Raw genomic sequence first — 20625 nt, forward strand, 5'->3', positions numbered from 1 at the left:
AGTCTCCAGTGCTCGCAGCAACCGTAACATAAGTACAGTTGAGGCAGTATTTTGTTTTGAGGGGGTTGGTATGACCTAAAACCAAGTCTTAAGGTCCCCATATACATTAGACTAAAGGCAGCTGAACCTGATGATATTGACTGTGTAGAGCTCCCGGGTGCGAGCTGGGAGTGGACTCACTGTGCCATAGCACACAGAAAACCTAAAAGGGTTTGACTACGGAAACACACCTGGATTTCCCCAGAGCCTCTAATGGTGAAGGTGTTGCGTTACAGGTGTGAGACTGGGTGCCACTCAGGAACACTTATGCTGTGACAGCTGGCCCCAGGGGTACGGACACTGACAACCTCCGATGGTAGAGGCGGCAGCAGCAGCTGGTGACGTAGGATCAGGTGGTGTGAATATTTGCAGCAGCGGCAGCGGAATGGATGGTTGTGGCAGCAGCAGCTGGTATGGATAGTTGCGGCAGCAACGGAGTCATCATGCACTGGAACAAAGACAACTTTAAGTGATACAGCACAATGACAGCATCAACAGAACTAAGGGATCTGAGAACTAGCAATGTTTGGAACACATTACCTAGGCACCTCCCTTATGGGGAAGGTGCCTTAAATACCTGATGCTTCTTAGCCATGCTGAGAGGCACTAGTACCAGCCCTTTTAAAAAAGGGAGGTGTCCACGCGTGCACCCTACGGGCATTCGCAGTAGCCCTGTGCAGCGTGCACAGGCCACGGCAGACAGCAGTATGGACCGTGGATGGAGCACATACTGCAGGGTGTCTTGGAAGATGAGAGTGCTGGCATTCCAGGAGGGAAATGGGGGCAGGACAGTGCAAGGATGGCGTTACAGACAGGTTCAGTACCAGTCTAATGTGTATGGGGAGCCCCCAGCTCTTCCCCAACAGAGAAATCAGTTGGGTGTTAAATTACAACATGCCTAATTCTTCCTCCCCGATGTCATTTGTCAGGGAAAGTTATAAGCACATTAAATGGTTGCTCAATCCAAACGAAATGGATGGGTTTGGCCAACATTCATCCGAAGTGTATGGAGACCTTAAAAGGGGTTTTCTGTTTCTTTCAACAGTGGGAAAGCATCCTTAGAAAAGAAAAAGGTTGACATATTTTCTCCCAGAATCCAGACCCTTGTGGTCGCTACTAGACTGGAAGACAGGATGTAATAACCACCAGCTACTGATTGGCAGCAGAGTTAGGTCACTGGTGATCAGGACATAATTTCCTCCTGTCCGGTGGAGATCGTAGGATCAGCAGTGGTACAGTAGAGATGGATTCTGTCATCTTTAGATTCCAAAAAAAAGCATAAAGGTGATGTGATACCAACAAGTCACCAGACTGCCAAAGCCACGGCTTGGCTGCAGAGTAAGGTCGGGATGACATTGCTTCCAGATTCTGGCGGTAAATGTGCCGTCTTTTTTTTCACTAAGGATGTTTTCCCACTGTTACGCTGTTAAAAAGACCAGAAAACCCTTTACATTTCCAACCAGTAGTGATATAATCATAACTGTGTCTTCACATAATCCAGGATGCCCAAGATTATAATATAACAGACGACTCCTACCAGCCCACCTAAATAATACTTGTACAGTTAGGTCCAGAAATATTTGGACAGTGACACAACTTTTGTTATTTTAGCTGTTTACAAAAACATGTTCAGAAATACAATTATATATATAATATGGGCTGAAAGTGCACACTCCCTGCTGCAATATGAGAGTTTTCACATCCAAATCGGAGAAAGGGTTTAGGAATCATAGCTCTGTAATGCATAGCCTCCTCTTTTTCAAGGGACCAAAAGTAATTGGACAAGGGACTCTAAGGGCTGCAATTAACTCTGAAGGCATCTCCCTCGTTAACCTGTAATCAATGAAGTCGTTAAAAGGTCTGGAGTTGGTTACAGGTGTGTGGTTTTGCATTTGGAAGCTGTTGCTGTGACCAGACAACATGTGGTCTAAGGAACTCTCAATTGAGGTGAAGCAGAACATCCTGAGGCTGAAAAAAAAGAAAAAATCCATCAGAGAGATAGCAGACATGCTTGGAGTAGCAAAAGCAACATTCTGAGAAAAAAGGAATTGACTGGTGAGCTTGGGAACTCGAAAAGGCCTGGGCGTCCATGGATGACAACAGTGGTGGATGATCGCCGCATACTTTCTTTGGTGAAGAAGAACCCGTTCACAACATCAACTGAAGTCCAGAACACTCTCACTGAAGTAGGTGTATCTGTCTCTAAGTCAACAGTAAAGAGAAGACTCCATGAAAATAAATACAAAGGGTTCACATCTAGATGCAAACCATTCATCAATTCCAAAAATAGACAGGCCAGAGTTACATTTGCTGAAAAACACCTCATGAAGCCAGCTCAGTTCTGGAAAAGTATTCTATGGACAGATGAGACCAAGATCAACCTCTGCCAGAATGATGGGAAGAAAAAAGTTTGGAGAAGAAAGGGAACGGCACATGATCCAAGGCACACCACATCCTTTGTAAAACATGGTGGAGGCAACGTGATGGCATGGGCATGCATGGCTTTCAATGGCACTGGGTCACTTGTGTTTATTGATGACATAACAGCAGACAAGAGTAGCCGGATGAATTCTGAAGTGTACCGGGATATACTTTCAGCCCAGATTCAGCCAAATGCCGCAAAGTTGATCGGACGGCGCTTCATAGTACAGATGGACAATGACCCCAAACATACAGCCAAAGCTACCCAGGAGTTCATGAGTGCAAAAAAGTGGAACATTCTGCAATGGCCAAGTCAATCACCAGATCTTAACCCAATTGAGCATGCATTTCACTTGCTCAAATCCAGACTTAAGACGGAAAGACCCACAAACAAGCAAGACCTGAAGGCTGCGGCTGTAAAGGCCTGGTAAAGCATTAAGAAGGAGGAAACCCAGCGTTTGGTGATGTCCATGGGTTCCAGACTTAAGGCAGTGATTGCCTCCAAAGGATTCGCAACAAAATATTGAAAATAAAAATATTTTGTTTGGGTTTGGTTTATTTGTCCAATTACTTTTGACCTCCTAAAATGTGGAGTGTTTGTAAAGAAATGTGTACAATTCCTACAATTTCTATCAGATATTTTTGTTCAAACCTTCAAATTAAACGTTACAATCTGCACTTGAATTCTGTTGTAGAGATTTCATTTGAAATCCAATGTGGTAGCATGCAGAGCCCAACTCGCGAAAATTGTGTCACTGTCCAAATATTTCTGGACCTAACTGTATGTCGAGACTTTAGCACCTGTCCTGTTGAATAATGTATTTTGCCTCTTTACTTCCAGCTATTTGATAGGATCAATGCAGACTTTCAACGAAAAAGCTGAAGAGATGGTGGAAAAACTATCAGAAATGGCTGATTGGAAGCAGCAAATTAAAATGCATGAAATGTTTGGTAAAGTGACGCTGGACGTCATTGCTAAGGTAACTCTGAGTGTTTAATATCAAATATTGTGAGTTGAGATTGATAACATCATTGTGACAGGTGTGTGGATGTCACTTAGGGTATGTGCAAATTTTCTGCACCAAAAAAACGCACCTTGTGGCAGAAAAATGCATTTTTGGAATGTTTTTTTGCTATGCGTTTTTTAGTGAAATCATTGACCGGAAGGGCTAAAAAATGCAGTAAAAAAAAATGCACTCAACAATTGACAAGCTGCTTCTGTTTTCTGCACCAAAAACTGCAAGGGAAAAAAGAAGACATGTGTGCATAGCACTCCAGAATCCTCATTGACTTTGCTAGCATAAGGATAGACGTTCAGATTAGGGCAACCATCTGCACGATAAAAATGGGTCGGATACAATTGTTGGCACATTTCCAAAATTGTGGATAAACAAGTTTGTTTCAAGTATGTGAGGCACATTCAAACTCACCTGTGGCAAGTAACAAGTGTGGGCAATATGAAAATCACTCCTGAAACCAGATAAAAAGGGGAGAAGTTGACTCAATCTTTACATTGTATGTTTGTGTGTGCCACACTAAGCATGGAGAACAGAAAGAGATGACAATGGTCCGCAGACCTGAGAACCAAAGTTGTTGTTCCAATACACACAAAGGAAATAATAATGCGTATAACAAAACATGTATAATCGCAATAATTTTATGGGAGAAATACTTCATTTTCTAGAACAATCTCAAGGGTGCCGACACTTTCGGGCATGACTGTATGCATATTTTTTATATATATATATATATATATATATATATATATATATATATATATATATATATATATATATAATATATTAGTCCTTAGATAATAAATTGCCAGTCTGAATACCTGCCATGGTCACTGCCAGGACTAGAAGTGATGATGCCCCAACCAATCAGTTGCTTAACCATTGTTGTATTCTGTGTTCACATTTGTAGATTGCCTTCGCAATGGATCTCAATTCTATATGGGATGAAAAAGTAAAGTTTCCTCAAATTATCACAAAGATTATGCAAGGAATGCTTGTTGCCCGGGATTTTTTGGCACGGGTTTGTATTACATCTGGTGCAATATTCTTATTAAATTAATATTAGGCACTATAGGTAGCCACTGCAATCAATTGCTTTTCTAGATATCTAGGGAGAGGACCAAATGGAATTTACAATACTTTGTGCTTGACGTTGCTGCCCACACCATCTTTAAATGTATTTCCCTGATGCTGGTCTGCACACCGATTCCCCGGCACAAGACCACTGCAACTAAACAGTGGACACAACAGTGCTGTGGAACATGTTTGGCTGCAGCGGTCATACACTGTGTCTACCAAAAGTGTAAACGGCAAAATTGGTGAGGAACTAGGGCAGTAGTATAGACTTAAAGGTAGCCTATCACTTGATTAATAGTGCCCAAACCATGTGCAGCATGAATTAGAAACCAACAGACATAAGAAGTCTTTTAAGATTGTCAAATGAATACCCCTTATTTATCTTAAATTAGCTCATTGAAGTATGACAAAAAATGCATATAAAACATTTTTATTGGTACAAAAAGTCATTTAAAGCCATTAAGGGGGACATAATCATTACAAGGTAATATGATAAAACCAAGTTCACACAGACACAGGAGGGTGAAAGAAAACCCCCACAGGTCTACACATTACATATCTAAGCATAGTTTCTTAGCACCATGTAATTGCCACATACAGAAAAATAAATAAATAAGTTCCCAGTTAACATAACTAGGGACCTCTCTGTTACCGCGTTAGTAAAGTACTACCCAGCACAACCAGAGAGTCACCACACAGTGGGGCAAAAGCACATAGTGGCATACAGGTACACCAAGCATATACTATGCAGACTGCTTACCAGAAATAGGACGTGTAGACAGGTGGGGGGACAAGTCCCAACACGTGTTTCGCGTGTTGCTTCGTCGGGGGACCGTAATCATGAATTAGAGCCTGGTTGCATGATTGAAGCCAGGTTTTATTTTATTGAGACATTAATACATGTACATATGCAAATCGGTACATTTTACATCGCCATTATCATATTGACCCGCAGAAAAAAACACTATAATTAGGATGAGCCGCTGCAGTTTTACATACCCCCGAACTAGGGCTCGCTAAACTTTTCGCTAAGGACAGCATAGGTGCAATAGATATTTACATATATATATATATATATATATACACATGTATATGTTCACTGATGAGCAAAAGGGTAACAATGTTTTGAACGTTGGCTGTTCAGGCTCCATATCTCACCATCCACAACAGCTTTGAGCGTGAGACGACCTTCATTTTATAGACAATCATCTTGGCTATCTCATACAGAAATTTGACTTGCAACTATTTAGCATATGATTAGTTATGCAGATTCTTGTCATGTCACTGCATTGTTACTATTTTGCTCTTTTCTTTCTGTATACTACACATTACCCAATACTCATATTCCCTAATAGCTCAGTGTGTTATTAGGTTGATTCCCAAGCGAAAAGGTCAAAAGTTTGAATTGAGGAGCAGCCATGAAAAAGATTTCCCAAGAAAAGAGAATTAGCATCATCCAGCTCAGCGATTCTGGTCTCTCAGCCCAAAAAAATGCCAAACTGCATAATGTGAGGTCATGACTAGTGATGGGCGATCCCCCTGATGGTCGGAATCAGGGAGCCTCGCCCGATCTTTTTGTAAAGATCGACATCGGGATCGAGATAACATGATCTTGCGTCCCATTCTCAGGCTTTACAGTTATGTAATGGGGCAGGAGGGGTCTGTAAAATAACGAATATAGTTAATAATAAACATTGTCATTATACTTACATGTCCCGCAACGCGTCCTGCAGACTCTGTCTCCCAGCGCTTCTGCTTCCGGGTCCAATCATTGCTGTGCCCTCCTGGTAACCACATCTGACTAAAAGGACCTTCCATGACATCTTAACCATGTAACCAGTCAGTTGTGAATGTTGTATTACCTCATTGGCTACAGACTGGTCACATGGCTGTGACATCTTGCCGGTCCTGTTATCTGAACATGGATTGTCACTATCACAGAAGGTCCTTTTAGTCAGTGGTAGTTACCGGGAGGGCACAGCAATGACTGGACCCGGAAGCAGAAGCGGACAGGAGACAGAGTCTGCAGGAGACATCGCAGGAGCTGTAAGTATTATCATAATGTTTTTTAATAATGTGCCTTTTTTTACAGCACCTAGACCCGATCTGTAACACGAGCTTCCCAGGAAAACTCGTGATCAGGATCATGTACACAATCACTATGTGATCGGTACAATCCCCGATCTTTACAGATTGGGATCGCTCATTACTAGTCATGACTGTTAGTAGAATATGAAATTAAGTCTGTCCATCCATTCAAAAGCTAAGAGGTCAACATTCAGGCAAAATATCGGAGTCAACAAGTCGGCTCATCACAAGGTCTATCAGTTCTGGTGACACCCGGCAGTGGAGGCGGCTCGTATGCATCATAATAGTGAGATCACAGACAGCCATGCAAGCACTGAGCGACGCACGTTACACAAGTCTGGAATGGTGGTCCAAAAATAGGTGAAGAAGCCTCAACTTCAATATCATCATAACAAGTGTCTGTTCGAGCTTACAAAAACGTCCGAAAAGTGGAAGGTAAAAGATTGGAAATTGGAGCAAATTTGGATCTGGAACAAACAAGGGAAAAAGGGACTAATAAATCGAGAAATCAAAGGAACTGTCAAATTCAGTGGTGGAAGCCTGATGATATGGGGGTGTTTCAAAGTCAAAGGCATTGGATACTTGACCACGATGGATGGTGGTCTCAATGCTGAGTTGTTTGTGAGAATCCTGCAAGACAAGTTACTACATTGAGCATTATGGGTATGAAAAGAACGACGTAGTGTTCCAGGAGGACATCGACCCGAAGCATATGGCGATATTGGAGAAGAAACAGTTCAATGACTATGAAGTAGAGGAGCTGGATTGTCCCCACAGTCCCCAGACCCCAACCCAACCAACACTTGTGGGTAGAGGTGAAGAAAAAGCAGTATAAATCCCCAAGTGAGCCGACCAATATGCACCAACACTGGGAACGTGGAGAAGAGACCTGGGAGCAGATTTAGTTTGCGACATACTTGAATCTGATCAAGAGCCCAGAAAGATTCGGGCAGTGCTGAAAGCCAAAGATTGATTTACAAAATACTAACAAAATAATAAAAATGTAAATTTAGATTAAACAACAATGCAGTGACATGACAAGAATCTGCATAACTAATCATATGCTAAATAGCTGCAAGTCACATTTATGTATGAGATAGCCAAGATGATTGTCTATAGAATGAAGGTCGTCTCACAGTGAGAACTGAAGTGGATGGAGAGATATGGAGCCTGAAAGTCAAAAGGTCAAAATATTGTTACTCTTTTGCATGTTAGTATATCGGAAGAGTTGTTCAAGAGCCAAGAACCACCTGTGGAGAGCTACAGACCTGGAAATCAAAAATTCACAACATTGGTACCCTATTGCTCGTAAGTGTATGTACTGGTATATAAGTGGCATATAAATATATCATTGTACATAGTGAAGACAGAAGTTTTTATCCCGTGATCACTAACAGATAACATTTGGTCACCGTTATATCTCTATTTCTCATAGTTTGATCCATTCAAAAAAAACTTCATCAGAGAAGTAAAAAATAATCTCCACTATCTGAGAAAACAAGGCAAAGAACGCATACTGCAAAGGATCAAAGCGATTAAAGATGGAGATGAGACACCTAAAGATATTCTCACTCAGATCTTAAAATCTTCAGGTATAGGCCCAAAAGTGCCGACTGTGCTGAACATTAAATCTAAGTATTGCAACTACTGAAGCTGCATGATAGCGGATTATTGGTGTTTCTGTTAGCGGTCGCACTCGTATTGCTTCTCATCTAGAAAAGTCTTGCCTGATGCACAGTCATATAATGTCGGCTTTTATTTTCTTTCTTGGAGACTTTCTCATCCAATATCCTGAATATGGTTTATTGACTTTTCAGAACTGCAGGATAGCTGTACTCTTGAAGATTTAGTAGATAATTTTGTGACGTTCTTCATTGCAGGTTAGTAAATCTGACTTTTAAATTGTTATCTATCTATCTATCTATCTATCTATCCATCTATCTATCTATCTATCTAACTATCGTATCCAGTTGATGTTGACTCTTAATTTGCAAATGGTTTCAGGACAGGAAACAACAGCCAACCAGCTATCCTTTGCTTTGATGGAATTAGGCAGGTACCCAGAGGTACTAGCAAAGTAAGTCAATTCTTTGACATAGCCATACATTTCTAAGGGATTGCCCAGCTGAAGCTGAGCAATACATACAGTATACAGTCATATGAAAATGTTTGGGCACCCCTATTAATGTTAACCTTTTTTCTTTATAACAATTTGGGTTTTTGTAACAGCTATTTCAGTTTCATATATCTAATAACTGATGGACTGAGTAATATTTCTGGATTGAAATGAGGTTTATTGTACTAACAGAAAATGTGCAATCCGCATTTAAACAAAATTTGACCGATGAAAAAGTATGGGCACCCTTATCAATTTCATGATTTGAACACTCCTAACTACTTTTTTATTACTTACTAAAGCACAAAATTGGATTTGTAACCTCATTGAGCTTTGAACTTCATAGGCAGGTGTATCCAATCATAAGAAAAGGTATTTAAGGTGGCCACTTGCAAATTGTTCTCCTATTTAAATCTCCTTTGAAGAGTGGCATCATGGGCTCCTCAAAACAACTCTCAAATGATCTGAAAACAAAGATTATTCAACATAGTTGTTCAGGGGAAGGATACAAAAAGTTGTCTCAGAGATTTAAACTGTCAGTTTCCACTGTGAGGAACATAGTAAGGAAATGGAAGAACACAGGTACAGTTCTTGTTAAGCCCAGAAGTGGCAGGCCAAGAAAAATATCAGAAAGGCAGAGAAGAAGAATGGTGAGAACAGTCAAGGACAATCCACAGACCACCTCCAAAGACCTGCAGCATCATCTTGCTGCAGATGGTGTCAATGTGCATCGGTCAACAATACAGCACATGTTGCACAAGGAGAAGCTGTATGGGAGAGTGATGTGAAAGAAGCCGTTTCTGCAAGCACGCCACAAACAGAGTCGCCTGAGGTATGCAAAAGCACATTTGGACAAGCCAGTTACATTTTGGAAGAAGGTCCTGTGGACTGATGAAACAAAGATTGAGTTGTTTGGTCATACAAAAAGGCGTTATGCATGGAGGCAAAAAAACATGGCATTCCAAGAAAAGCACTTGCTACCCACAGTAAAAATTTGGTATAGGTTCCATCATGCTTTGGGGCTGTGTGGCCAATGCCGGCACCGGGAATCCTATTTAAAGATGAGGGTCGCATGGATTAAACTCAGTATCAGCAGATTCTTGACAATAATGTGCAAGAATCAGTGATGAAGTTGAAGTTACGCAGGGGATGGATATTTCAGCAAGACAATGATCCAAAACACCGCTCCAAATCTACTCAGGCATTCATGCAGAGGAATAATTACAATGTTCTGGAATGGCCATCCCAGTCCCCAGACCTGAATATCATTGAAAATCTGTGGGATGATTTGAAGCGGCTGTCCATGCTCGGCGACCACCAAACTTAACTGAACTGGAATTGTTTTGTAAACAGGAATGGTCAAATATACCTTCATCCAGGATCCAGGAACTCATTAAAAGCTACAGGAAGCGACCAGAGGCTGTGATTTTTGCAAAAGGAGGATCTACAAAATATTAATGTCACTTTTATGTTGAGGTGCCCATACTTTTGCACCGGTCAAATTTTGTTTAAATGCAGATTGCACATTTTCTGTTTGTACAATAAACCTCATTTCAATCCAGAAATATTACTCAGTCCATCAGTTATTAGATATATGAAACTGAAATAGCTGCTGCAATAGCCCAAATTGTTATAAAGAAAAAAGGTTAACATTAATAGGGGTACCCAAACTTTTTCATATGACTGTGTGTATGTGTGTGTGTGTGTGTGTGTGTGTGTGTGTAGACATATAGACACACACACACATATATATATATCTATATATATAATTGCCTTATTCTGTCTGTCTGTCTGTCTGTGTCTTGCTCCAAAATTGTGTCCTTACGGTGACAGAAAGCGGATTGGCCGCTAGGCTCGCCATGGTCTCGCCCCCCCGCACGGATTGGCCGCTTGCCCAGGCTCCGCCCCCACACGGATTGGCCGGCCGCTCGCCCAGGCTCCGCCCCCCACACGGATTGGCCTCTCGCCCAGGCTCCGCCCCCCCACGGATTGGCCTCTCGCCCCGGCACCCTGCACATATTGGCAACTCGGCCACGCCCCGCCCCCCTCACGCAATGCACGCTCGCTCTGGCCCCGCCCTCCGCATGCATTCCCCGAAGCGACACCACGACTCCCAGGTGAGTACTGTAACCCCGGGAGCCCACATCAGCGTACGCCGCCAACCCAGCCGACACATACCCTCGCATTGCTGGGGTTGCTGCCGTATGCTGGTGTGGGCTCCCGTGCGAGCGGGGGACGGGATACGCTGGTAACCATGGTAGCATAGTTACCAGCGCATCAAGGTCCTGCAGCGGCGGAACATACACACATGCACACACATAACAACACACACACACACACATCAGATCACACTCACTCTCACACACACCTCACACACACATCACATCGCATCCACACACTAACAACGTCCTGGGATATCGCTTGCTTCTCGGCGGCGATACTGTGCAGTGAGCTTCCAGGACCTGCCGGAGGATCACATGGCCAGAAGCATGTGGTATCTCCGGATGTTGTGAGTGTGAGCGCGTATGTGCAATATCGTCAATGTGTGTGTGTGTGAGTGTATGCGATCGGGTGTGTGTGAGTGTATGCGATCGGGTGTGTGTGTGAGTGTATGCGATCGGATCTGTGAGTGTCGGCAGAGGAGCACGGCATGCTGGAGGAAGCTGGGAGGAGAGAGGCTGATCCTGGGGAAGGCTGAGAGGGGGAGGCTGATGCTGGGGGAGGCTGGGAGGAGAGAGGCTGATGCTGGGGGAGGCTGATGCTGGGGGAGGCTGGGAGGGTGTAGGCTGATGCTGGGGGAGGTTGATGCTGGGGGAGGCTGGGAGGAGAGAGGCTGATGCTGGGGACAGAGAGGCTGATGCTGGGGACAGAGAGGAGAGGCTGATGCTGGGAGGAGAGAGGCTGATGCTGGGAGGAGAGAGGCTGATGCTGGGGGCAGAGAGGCTGATGCTGGTGCAGCATGGGGGATGGAGCACGATGGGGGATGGAGCACGATGGGGAGTGCGCAGCATGGGGGATGGAGCACGTTTGGGAGTGCGCAGCATGGGGGATGGAGCACGATGGGGAATGCGCAGCATGGGGGATGGAGCACGATGGGGAGTGCGCAGCTTGGGGGATGGAGCACGTTTGGGAGTGCGCAGCTTGGGGGATAGAGCACGATGGGGAGTGCGCAGCATGGGGGATGGAGCACGATGGGGAGTGCGCAGCATGGGGGATGGAGCACGATGGGGAGTGCGCAGCATGGGGGATGGAGCACGTTTGGGATTGCGCAGCATGGGGGATGGAGCACGATGGGGAGTGCGCAGCATGGCGGATGGAGCACGATGGGGAATGCGCAGCATGGGGGATGGAGCACAATGGGGAGTGCGCAGCATGAGGGATGGAGCACAATGGGGAGTGCGCAGCATGGGATATGGAGCACGATGGGGAATGCGCAGCATAGGGGATGGAGCACGATGGGGAGTTCGCAGCATGGGGGATGGAGCATGATGGGGAGTGCGCAGTATGGCGGATGGAGCACGATGGGGAAAGCGCAGCATGGGGGATGGAGCACAATGGGGAGTGCGCAGCATGGGGGATGGAGCACAATGGGGAGTGCGCAGCATGGGAGATGGAGCACGATGGGGAATGCGCAGCATAGGGGATGGAGCACGATGGGGAGTGCGCAGCATGGGGGATGGAGCACAATGGGAGGTGCACACCTCCCCCCAACAGACACACACACACACACACACACACACGTGCACGCGCACTGCACAGCACACCACACACACGCTGGGAACCACAAACACCGCCCTACACAGACACCCACACACACAGACAACGCTGCACACACACAACACCCAACACACAAACACCGCGGCATACATAAAAATACGCACATACCGAACAACACACACATTGCACAAAACATACCTCCCCCCAAAACACACACACACACACCCCACACCCACACAAACCGCGCAACACACACACACAACGATACAGACACACAGCGCTCCACAAACAACGCAACAGACGCAACACACATACAACACCGCTCTCACCCCCCGCCACACCCAGACAACACCCAGAACATGTACAGCCCCTACACAAACACTTAGTAACTACACACAACAACATCTATATATATATATATATATATATATATATAACAAAAATCATACATGAACTACACAATACGTAAATTCTAGAATACCCGATGCGTAGAATCGGGCCACCTTCTAGTATATATATACATATATATACTAGAAGGTGGCCCGATTCTACGCATCGGGTATTCTAGAATTTACGTATTGTGTAGTTCATGTATGATTTTTGTTATATATATATATACATATATATATATATATAGAGATGTTGTTGTGTGTAGTTACCAAGTGTTTGTGTAGGCGCTGTACATGTTCTGGGTGTTGTCTGGGTGTGGCGGGGGGTGAGAGCGGTGTTGTATGTGTGTTGCGTGTGTTGCGTTGTTTGTGGAGCGCTGTGTGTCTGTAGCGTTGTGTGTGTGTGTTGCGCGGTTTGTGTGTGTGTGGTGTGTTTTGGGGGGAGGTATGTTTTGTGCAATGTGTGTGTTGTGCGGTATGTGCGTATATTTGTGTGTGCCGCGGTGTTTGTGTGTTGGGTGTTGTGTGTGTGCAGCGTTGTCTGTGTGTGTGGGTGTCTGTGTAGGGCAGTTGTTTGTGGTTCCCAGTGTGTGTGTGTGTGTGTGTGTGTGGTGTGTTGTGCAGTGCGCGTGTGTGTGTGTGTGTGTGTGTGTGTGTGTGCATCAGCCTCTCTTCTCTCAGCCTACCTCTCCCAGCCTCCCTCCTCCCAGCCTCCCTCAGCATCAGCCTCCCTCTCCCAGCCTCCCCAAGCATCAGCCTCCACCAGCATCAGCCTCTCTCCTTCCAGCCTCCCCCAGCATCAGCCTCCGCCAGCATCAGCCTCTCTCCTTCCAGCCTCCTCCAGCATCAGCCTCCCTCTCCCAGCCTTCCCCAGGATCAGCCTCTCTCCTCCCAGCCTTCCCCAGCATCAGCTTTCCCCTCCCAGCCTCCCTCAGCATCAGCCTTCCCCAGCATCAGCCTCTCTCCTCCCAGCCTCAGCCTCTCTCCTTCCAGCCTCCCCCAGCATCATCCTCTCTCCTTCCAGCTTCCCTCAGCATCAGCCTCCCCTTCCCAGCCTTCCCCAGGATCAGCCTCTCTCCTCCCAGCCTCCTTCCTCCCAGCCTCCCCCTCCCAGCCTCCCTCAGCATCAGCCTTCCGCTCCCAGTCTCCCCCAGCATCAGCCTCCCCATGCATCAGCCTCCACCAGCATCAGCCTCTCTCTTTCCAGCCTCGCCCAGCATCAGCCTCCCCTTCCCAGCCTTCCCCAGGATCAGCCTCTCTCCTCCCAGCCTCCTTCCTCCCAGCCTCCCCCTCCCAGCCTCCCTCAGCATCAGCCTTCCGCTCCCAGTCTCCCCCAGCATCAGCCTCCCCAAGCATCAGCCTCCACCAGCATCAGCCTCTCTCCTTCCAGCCTCCCCCAGCATCAGCCTCTCTCCTTCCAGCCTCCCTCAGCATCAGCCTCCCGTTCCCAGCCTTCCCCAGGATCAGCCTCTCTCCTCCCAGCCTCCTTCCTCCCAGCCTCCCTCAGCATTAGCCTTCCCCTCCCAGTCTCCCCCAGCATCAGCCTCCCCAAGCATCAGCCTCCACCAGCATTAGCCTCTCTCCTTCCAGCCTCTCCCAGCATCAGCCTCCCCAAGCATCAGCCTCCACCAGCATCAGCCTCCCTCGTCCCAGCCTCCCCCTCCCAGCCTCCCTCAGCATCAGCCTCTCTCCTCCCAGCCTTCCCCATGATCAGCCTCTCTGCTCCCAGCCTCCTCCAGCACGCCGTGCTCCTCTGCCGACACTCACACACCCGATCGCATCCACTCACACACACCCGATCGCATCCACTCACACACACCCGATCGCATCCACTCACACACACCCGATCGCATCCACTCACACACACCCGATCGCATCCACTCACACACACAGACACTGACGATATCGCACATACGCGCTTATACTCACAACATCCGGAGGTATCACATGCTTCTGGCCATGTGATCCTCCCGCAGGTCCTGGAAGCTAACAGCACAGTACCGCCGCCGAGAAGCAAGCGATATCCCAGGATGTTGTGAGTATGTGGATGCGATGTGATGTGTGTGTGAGAGTGAGTGTGATCTGATTTGTGTGTGTGTATGTGTGTGCTGTTATGTGTGTGCTGTTATGTGTGTGCTGTTATGTGTGTGCTGTTATGTGTCTGTATTTTCCGCCGCTGCAGGACCTTGATGTGTGGATGCGATGTGATGTGTGTGTGAGGTGTGTGTGAGAGTGAGTGTGAGCCGGTGTACACTGGTAACTATGATACACATCGGGTAACTAAGGGACCTTAGTTACCCGATGTGTATAATGGTTACCAGCTTTCACGGCCTCCGTCAAGATCCCAGCATCGCAAGGTTATGTCTGGCGCTGCCGGGATCCTGACGCAGCCGGTGTAGAAGCAAGCGATATCCCAGCATGTTGTGATGTGTGAGGTGTGTGTGAGAGTGAGTGTGAGAGTGAGTGTGATCTGATGTGTGTGTGTACTCACCTGGGAGTCGCGGCTCCGTGTCAGTTGGGCCAGAGCGAGCGTGCATTGCGTGAGGGGGGCGGGGCCTGCAGAGAGCCGGGGCGAGAGGCCAATCCGTGTGGGGGGGCGGGGCCATGGCGAGCCCAGCGGCCAATCAGCTTTGTGTCACCGTAAGGACACAATTTCGGAGCATGACAGACAGACAGACAGACAGATAGACAGACAGACAGACAGACAGAATAAGGCAATTATATATATAGATATATACTAGCTGTACTACCCGGCTTCGCCCAGGTTAATAACTGCTGTTAACAAAATAGAATGTATTAACAGAAATGTATTCTGCACACAAAAACCACAAAACAAATAGATAGAAATGTAATTATTAAAAGGCAAAAACTAAGCTAATAGAAGCATTTCACAACATATATTTCAACACCACAGATATTCCACACAGATTTAACATCCTATGACCTCACACATACTGAGAATGTCCTTTGTTGCCTATATTAACCAATCAGAGCTCAGATTAATTAACTGTAGCAAAATAGAAGCTAAGCTGTGATTGGTTGCTATTGGCAGCCTGATAAATCTCCAGGCAACAGAAAGCCCTCCCCCTGACAGTATATATTAGCTCACACATACACATAATAGACAGCTCATGTGACTGACAGCTGCCGTATTTCCTATGTGGTACATTTGTTGTTCTTGTAGTTTGGCTGCTTATTAATCAGATTTTTATTTTTGAAGGATAATACCAGACTTGTGTTTGTTTTAAAACGGCAGAAAAAAGAAGTCTTTGAATTTTCCTTATATTACATCATATCCCATGGCCCAGGAACCACCAACACCAAGGCAGATTGCACATAGAAAAACTTTAATTGGTTGGGTCAGGCATATAAATATTACATGGGATATAAAACATTGTAACAAGTGAAGAGGTTAAATGACACATAAGAGCGAGCAAAAAATCCCCATGTGGGGCTGCATGGATCAAGTAAGGTACACACAAGGGTATACTCCCAGCAGGGCCAGTGTAAGTGCCTTTACAATAAACAGGTTCAAGGTAAAAAGACAGGATAATGCTTAGTAAAGAACCATAGGCACATTACCCAAACACATAACCCGGCGGGGAATCCACCAATTGTAACACTCACATGCAGACGCACATGGGGAGCAGTCCCTGGCACTTACACTGGCCCTGCTGGGAGTATACCCTTGTGTGTACCTTACTTGATCCATGCAGCCCCACATGGGGATTTTTTGCTCGCTCTTATGTGTCATTTAACCTCTTCACTTGTTACAATGTTTTATATCCCATGTAATATTTATATGCCTGACCCAACCAATTAAAGTTTTTCTATGTGCAATCTGCCTTGGTGTTGGTGGTTCCTGGGCCATGGGATATGATGTAATATAAGGCAAATTCAAAGACTTTTTTTTCTGCCGTTTTAATATGTTCCTGAAGTTGTTGCCTCTCACTTCATATAAGTCTGCTGTGACTGTCTTGGTTGTTGCTAATTGTGTTTGTTTTAGGGTGATTATGTGGTGAGGTTGGTGTATGTGTGGTGAGATGTGTGCTGAGGGTGTTATATGTGTTCAAGCACGTGGTAGTGTGTGGCGTATTTTGTGTGTGTGTGTTCATATACCCGAGTGTGGTGAGTATCCCATGTCGGGGCCCCACCTTAGCAACTGTACGGTATATACTCTTTGGCGCCATCGCTCTCATTCTTTAAGTCTCCCTTGTTCACATCTGGCAGCTGTCAATTTGCCCCCAACACTTTTCGTTTCACTTTTTCCCCATTATGTAGATAGGGGCTGTCATGTAAAACTGTTGAAGGGTCTCCATCCCCCTCCTGTCCACCATCAGCCAGAGATCGTCATGACGATTATCTGATCGGCCTGGAAGCTTAAGGTATTTATGACTTTGGGTGATGGTAGAACTGAAGCCAAAAGATTCAGAGAAAGACAATTCTTTGTTATATTGGCGGGAAAACTTCCAAAACAGGTTTTAAGTGCTGTGTTAATGCTAGAAAAATGAAAAACATATTTCCAGAATCCCTGTGGAGTGCTGAGCCCAACGCACCGTCTAGTTCTACTGGGGAATCGCTGGAATCACAAAAATTAGTATTGGCCAGTAAAATTGTACTAGAGGCGTTGTGTTTGGTATCAATGTAAATGAAAAATCGAGATATTAAATATGACGCTAATATCTTTCACCTGTGTGACCCAGGAGCAAAGATATGAAAAACCCTAGAATTATGGAACTTTGTGAACATCAGAGCACAGCCCACAAGTGACTGTAAAATGATGTCACAGAGAAAGGGGGGCTACCTAATGTATAATAGGAACAGCTTCGTTCTGGGGGGCCAGTCAGTATGTGGAGGGCATCATGAAGGGTGATGCTGGCCGATTATAACATCTTCTTCTCTTGGAGTTCCTTCCACTCCCTAAGCAGACGTCACTTCTATGGCACAAGCTTAGTAAGTTTCACTTTTATACCTTTTATTTTAATGTAACTGTTGTGAGGTAGCGTGGTCGGCTGCGCGTCAGAAGACACGAGATCCAGGCACCAATGGTCACAGCACGCGGTTTATTGTCCAAACAAAACTCCAAAACAGCACACAACACGTGTTCCGGAATATCCTCCTCCAGAACCAACAAACCAGATTCCAGAAATGGCTCACATGTGCTTCTTCGGCAGAAGCTTAGGGAGTTGTATTCACTCCCACACACTAGGGCCCCACACCCAGGTTCCTGTTTCCTTTTAACCCTGCTTTCAGCCTGCAGGGAAACAGCAATAAACCCTGGAGTGGAGTTGATTTCTATACATGGAGGGAGCACAACCGGGGTGAGACGTACCGGCCGTCATAGACAACCCCGGTCACAGTCTCACATACCCCCCCCCCCAGTTCAAGCTTGCGGGGTTGAACTACCTCCATCAAACACGGGCCGCGGGACAAGGCATCGGCGTTGCCCTGCAACCTTCCGGCCCGGTGTTCAACCGTAAACCAGAAGCTCTGTAGAGAAAGGAACCACCGGGTAACCTGGGCATTCCGTTCCTTGGCGGACCTCATCCAGACCAGCGGAGAGTGATCAGTCACCAAGCGAAACCGCCGTCCCAGCAGGTAATAGCGTAGGGACTCCAAGGCCCACTTGATCGCCAGGAACTCCTTCTCCACTACGCTATAATTCTGCTCGGGAGGGGTGAGCTTCCTACTTAAGAAGGTGACGGGGTGCTCCTCCCCCTGAACCACCTGAGACAGCACTGCCCCCAGGCCGACCTCAGAGGCGTCAGTCTGTACTACGAACTCCTTCCGGGAATCAGGGTTGACAACAACGGGCTGTCCGCACAGGACCCCCTTCAGGGCCCGGAAGGAGTCCTCGGCCTGCGGAGTCCAGCGCACCATGACGGACTTCTTGCCTTTGAGAAGGTCCGTCAAGGGGGCTGATAGTCCCGCAAAACTTTGAACAAACCTCCTGTAGTACCCCACGATACCCAGGAAGGCCCTAACCTGCTTCGTGGTCAGGGGTCTAGGCCACTTCTGGATCGCCTCAACTTTGTTAATTTGGGGCTTAATCACTCCTTGGCCTATTACGTAGCCCAAGTAGCGGGCTTCCGTGAGCCCCAACGCACACTTCTTGAGATTGGCTGTCAATTCGGCTGTTCGGAGCGCGTTCACCACCGCTTGTACCTGTTCAAAGTGGGTCTGCCACTCGGAGCTGTAAATAATGATGTCATCAAGGTACGCTGATGCATACGCCTGGTGGGGTTCCAGCACTAGGTCCATCAACCTCTGGCACGTGGCCGGCGCGCCATGTAACCCAAAAGGCAAGACAACATAGTGGAAGAGACCCTCCGGCGTAACAAAAGCGGTTTTCTCCTTGGCGGACTCCGTCAGTGGCACCTGCCAGTACCCCTTGGTCAGGTCGAGCGTGGTGAAATATCGCGCCTGTCCCAGCCTATCAATCAGCTCATCCACCCGGGGCATGGGGTAGAGATCGAACTTGGATATTTCGTTCAATCTCCTAAAGTCGTTGCAGAACCTTAAGGAGCCATCGGGTTTTGGTATTAGGACAATGGGACTAGCCCATTCACTCCGGGATTTTTCGATGACCCCCAGGCGTAGCATTGTCTTTACTTCCTCTGATATGGCTTGTCTTCGAGCCTCCGGCACCCGGTATGGCTTCAGGCGTACTTTCAGGTGAGGCTCGGTGACAATGTCATGTCGTATCAGACTGGTCCTACCAGGCAGTTGGGAGAAGACATCGGGGTTCTGCTGAACCAGCCTTCTGGCCTCTCGCCTCTGTTGCTTGGTGAGGGCTTCTCCAAACCTTACTTCCGGTTCGTCCTCTCCGGAGGTCGCCGGAGCCGGGTTTGAACGACTCGAAGAGGAGAGAGATGGGGGAAAATCAACCATCAGGCTTTCCCGTTCCTGCCAAGATTTTAACAGGTTGACATGGTATATTTGTTCAGGTTTCCTCCTACCGGGCTGCATTACCTTATAGTTGACTGCCCCGATTCTTTCCTTTATCTCGTAGGGGCCTTGCCACTGAGCCAGGAATTTACTCTCTGCCGTGGGGACCAACACCAACACCCAATCCCCGGGGGTAAAGGTCCGCATGGTGGCTTGTCTATTGTACCGGCCGCTCTGCGCGGCCTGGGCCTCCTGTAAATGCTCCCAAATAGGAATAACGTTTGGAACACCATTCTAAGTCCGAACTGGGTGCAAAAACCTAAAAAAACATCACTATGGGGAGATAAGGTATGCACACCAGTGACTATGTAAGGGGAATACATGAAATAGCAGAAACTGCTGTGTGAATACTGACTTGAAAAATCCAATAGCTATATGCAAGAGTGAATATGTGAAAAATGGAATCTGCATTACTGCCATGAACATATGAATCAAGAGAAATTTAGCTACTGAATTGATCAATGCAATAGAGCCCCAACACTACGCCAAAGTATTTCTCTACGTTGGGGTCCCTAGCTTGTGTGTGTCCTCTCATGCAGTTAAAAAACCTACCGTGTATGGGAAGCTGAGACCCAGGCTATTTATGCGTATGATATGGATTGGCAATAGGTGTGGTTGGGGAGGGTTCACAAACGAAAAAATACTAACAAATAGGAATAACGTTTGGAACACCATTCTAAGTCCGAACTGGGTGCAAAAACCTAAAAAAACATCACTATGGGGAGATAAGGTATGGCTTGTCTATTGTACCGGTCGCTCTGCGCGGCCTGAGCCTCCTGTAAATGCTCCTTCACAATTGGCATGACCGCGCTTA

The 20625-nt window shown here is 46.6% G+C and overlaps 1 protein-coding gene across 1 annotated transcript in view; it reads left to right on the forward strand.

The window, feature by feature from the left end:
- LOC142257453 (cholesterol 24-hydroxylase-like) overlaps positions 1-20625 on the forward strand; it is a 105309-nt gene that overhangs the window by 41574 nt on the left and 43110 nt on the right. Inside the window, exons 6-10 of the mRNA XM_075329571.1 lie at positions 3302-3440; positions 4387-4497; positions 8077-8233; positions 8459-8521; positions 8646-8718. Coding sequence (XP_075185686.1) covers positions 3302-3440; positions 4387-4497; positions 8077-8233; positions 8459-8521; positions 8646-8718 — 543 coding nt within the window. The remainder of the gene's footprint in view (positions 1-3301; positions 3441-4386; positions 4498-8076; positions 8234-8458; positions 8522-8645; positions 8719-20625) is intronic.

Source organism: Anomaloglossus baeobatrachus, chromosome 12 (assembly GCF_048569485.1).
Source record: "Anomaloglossus baeobatrachus isolate aAnoBae1 chromosome 12, aAnoBae1.hap1, whole genome shotgun sequence".
Lineage (NCBI taxonomy): Eukaryota > Metazoa > Chordata > Amphibia > Anura > Aromobatidae > Anomaloglossus > Anomaloglossus baeobatrachus.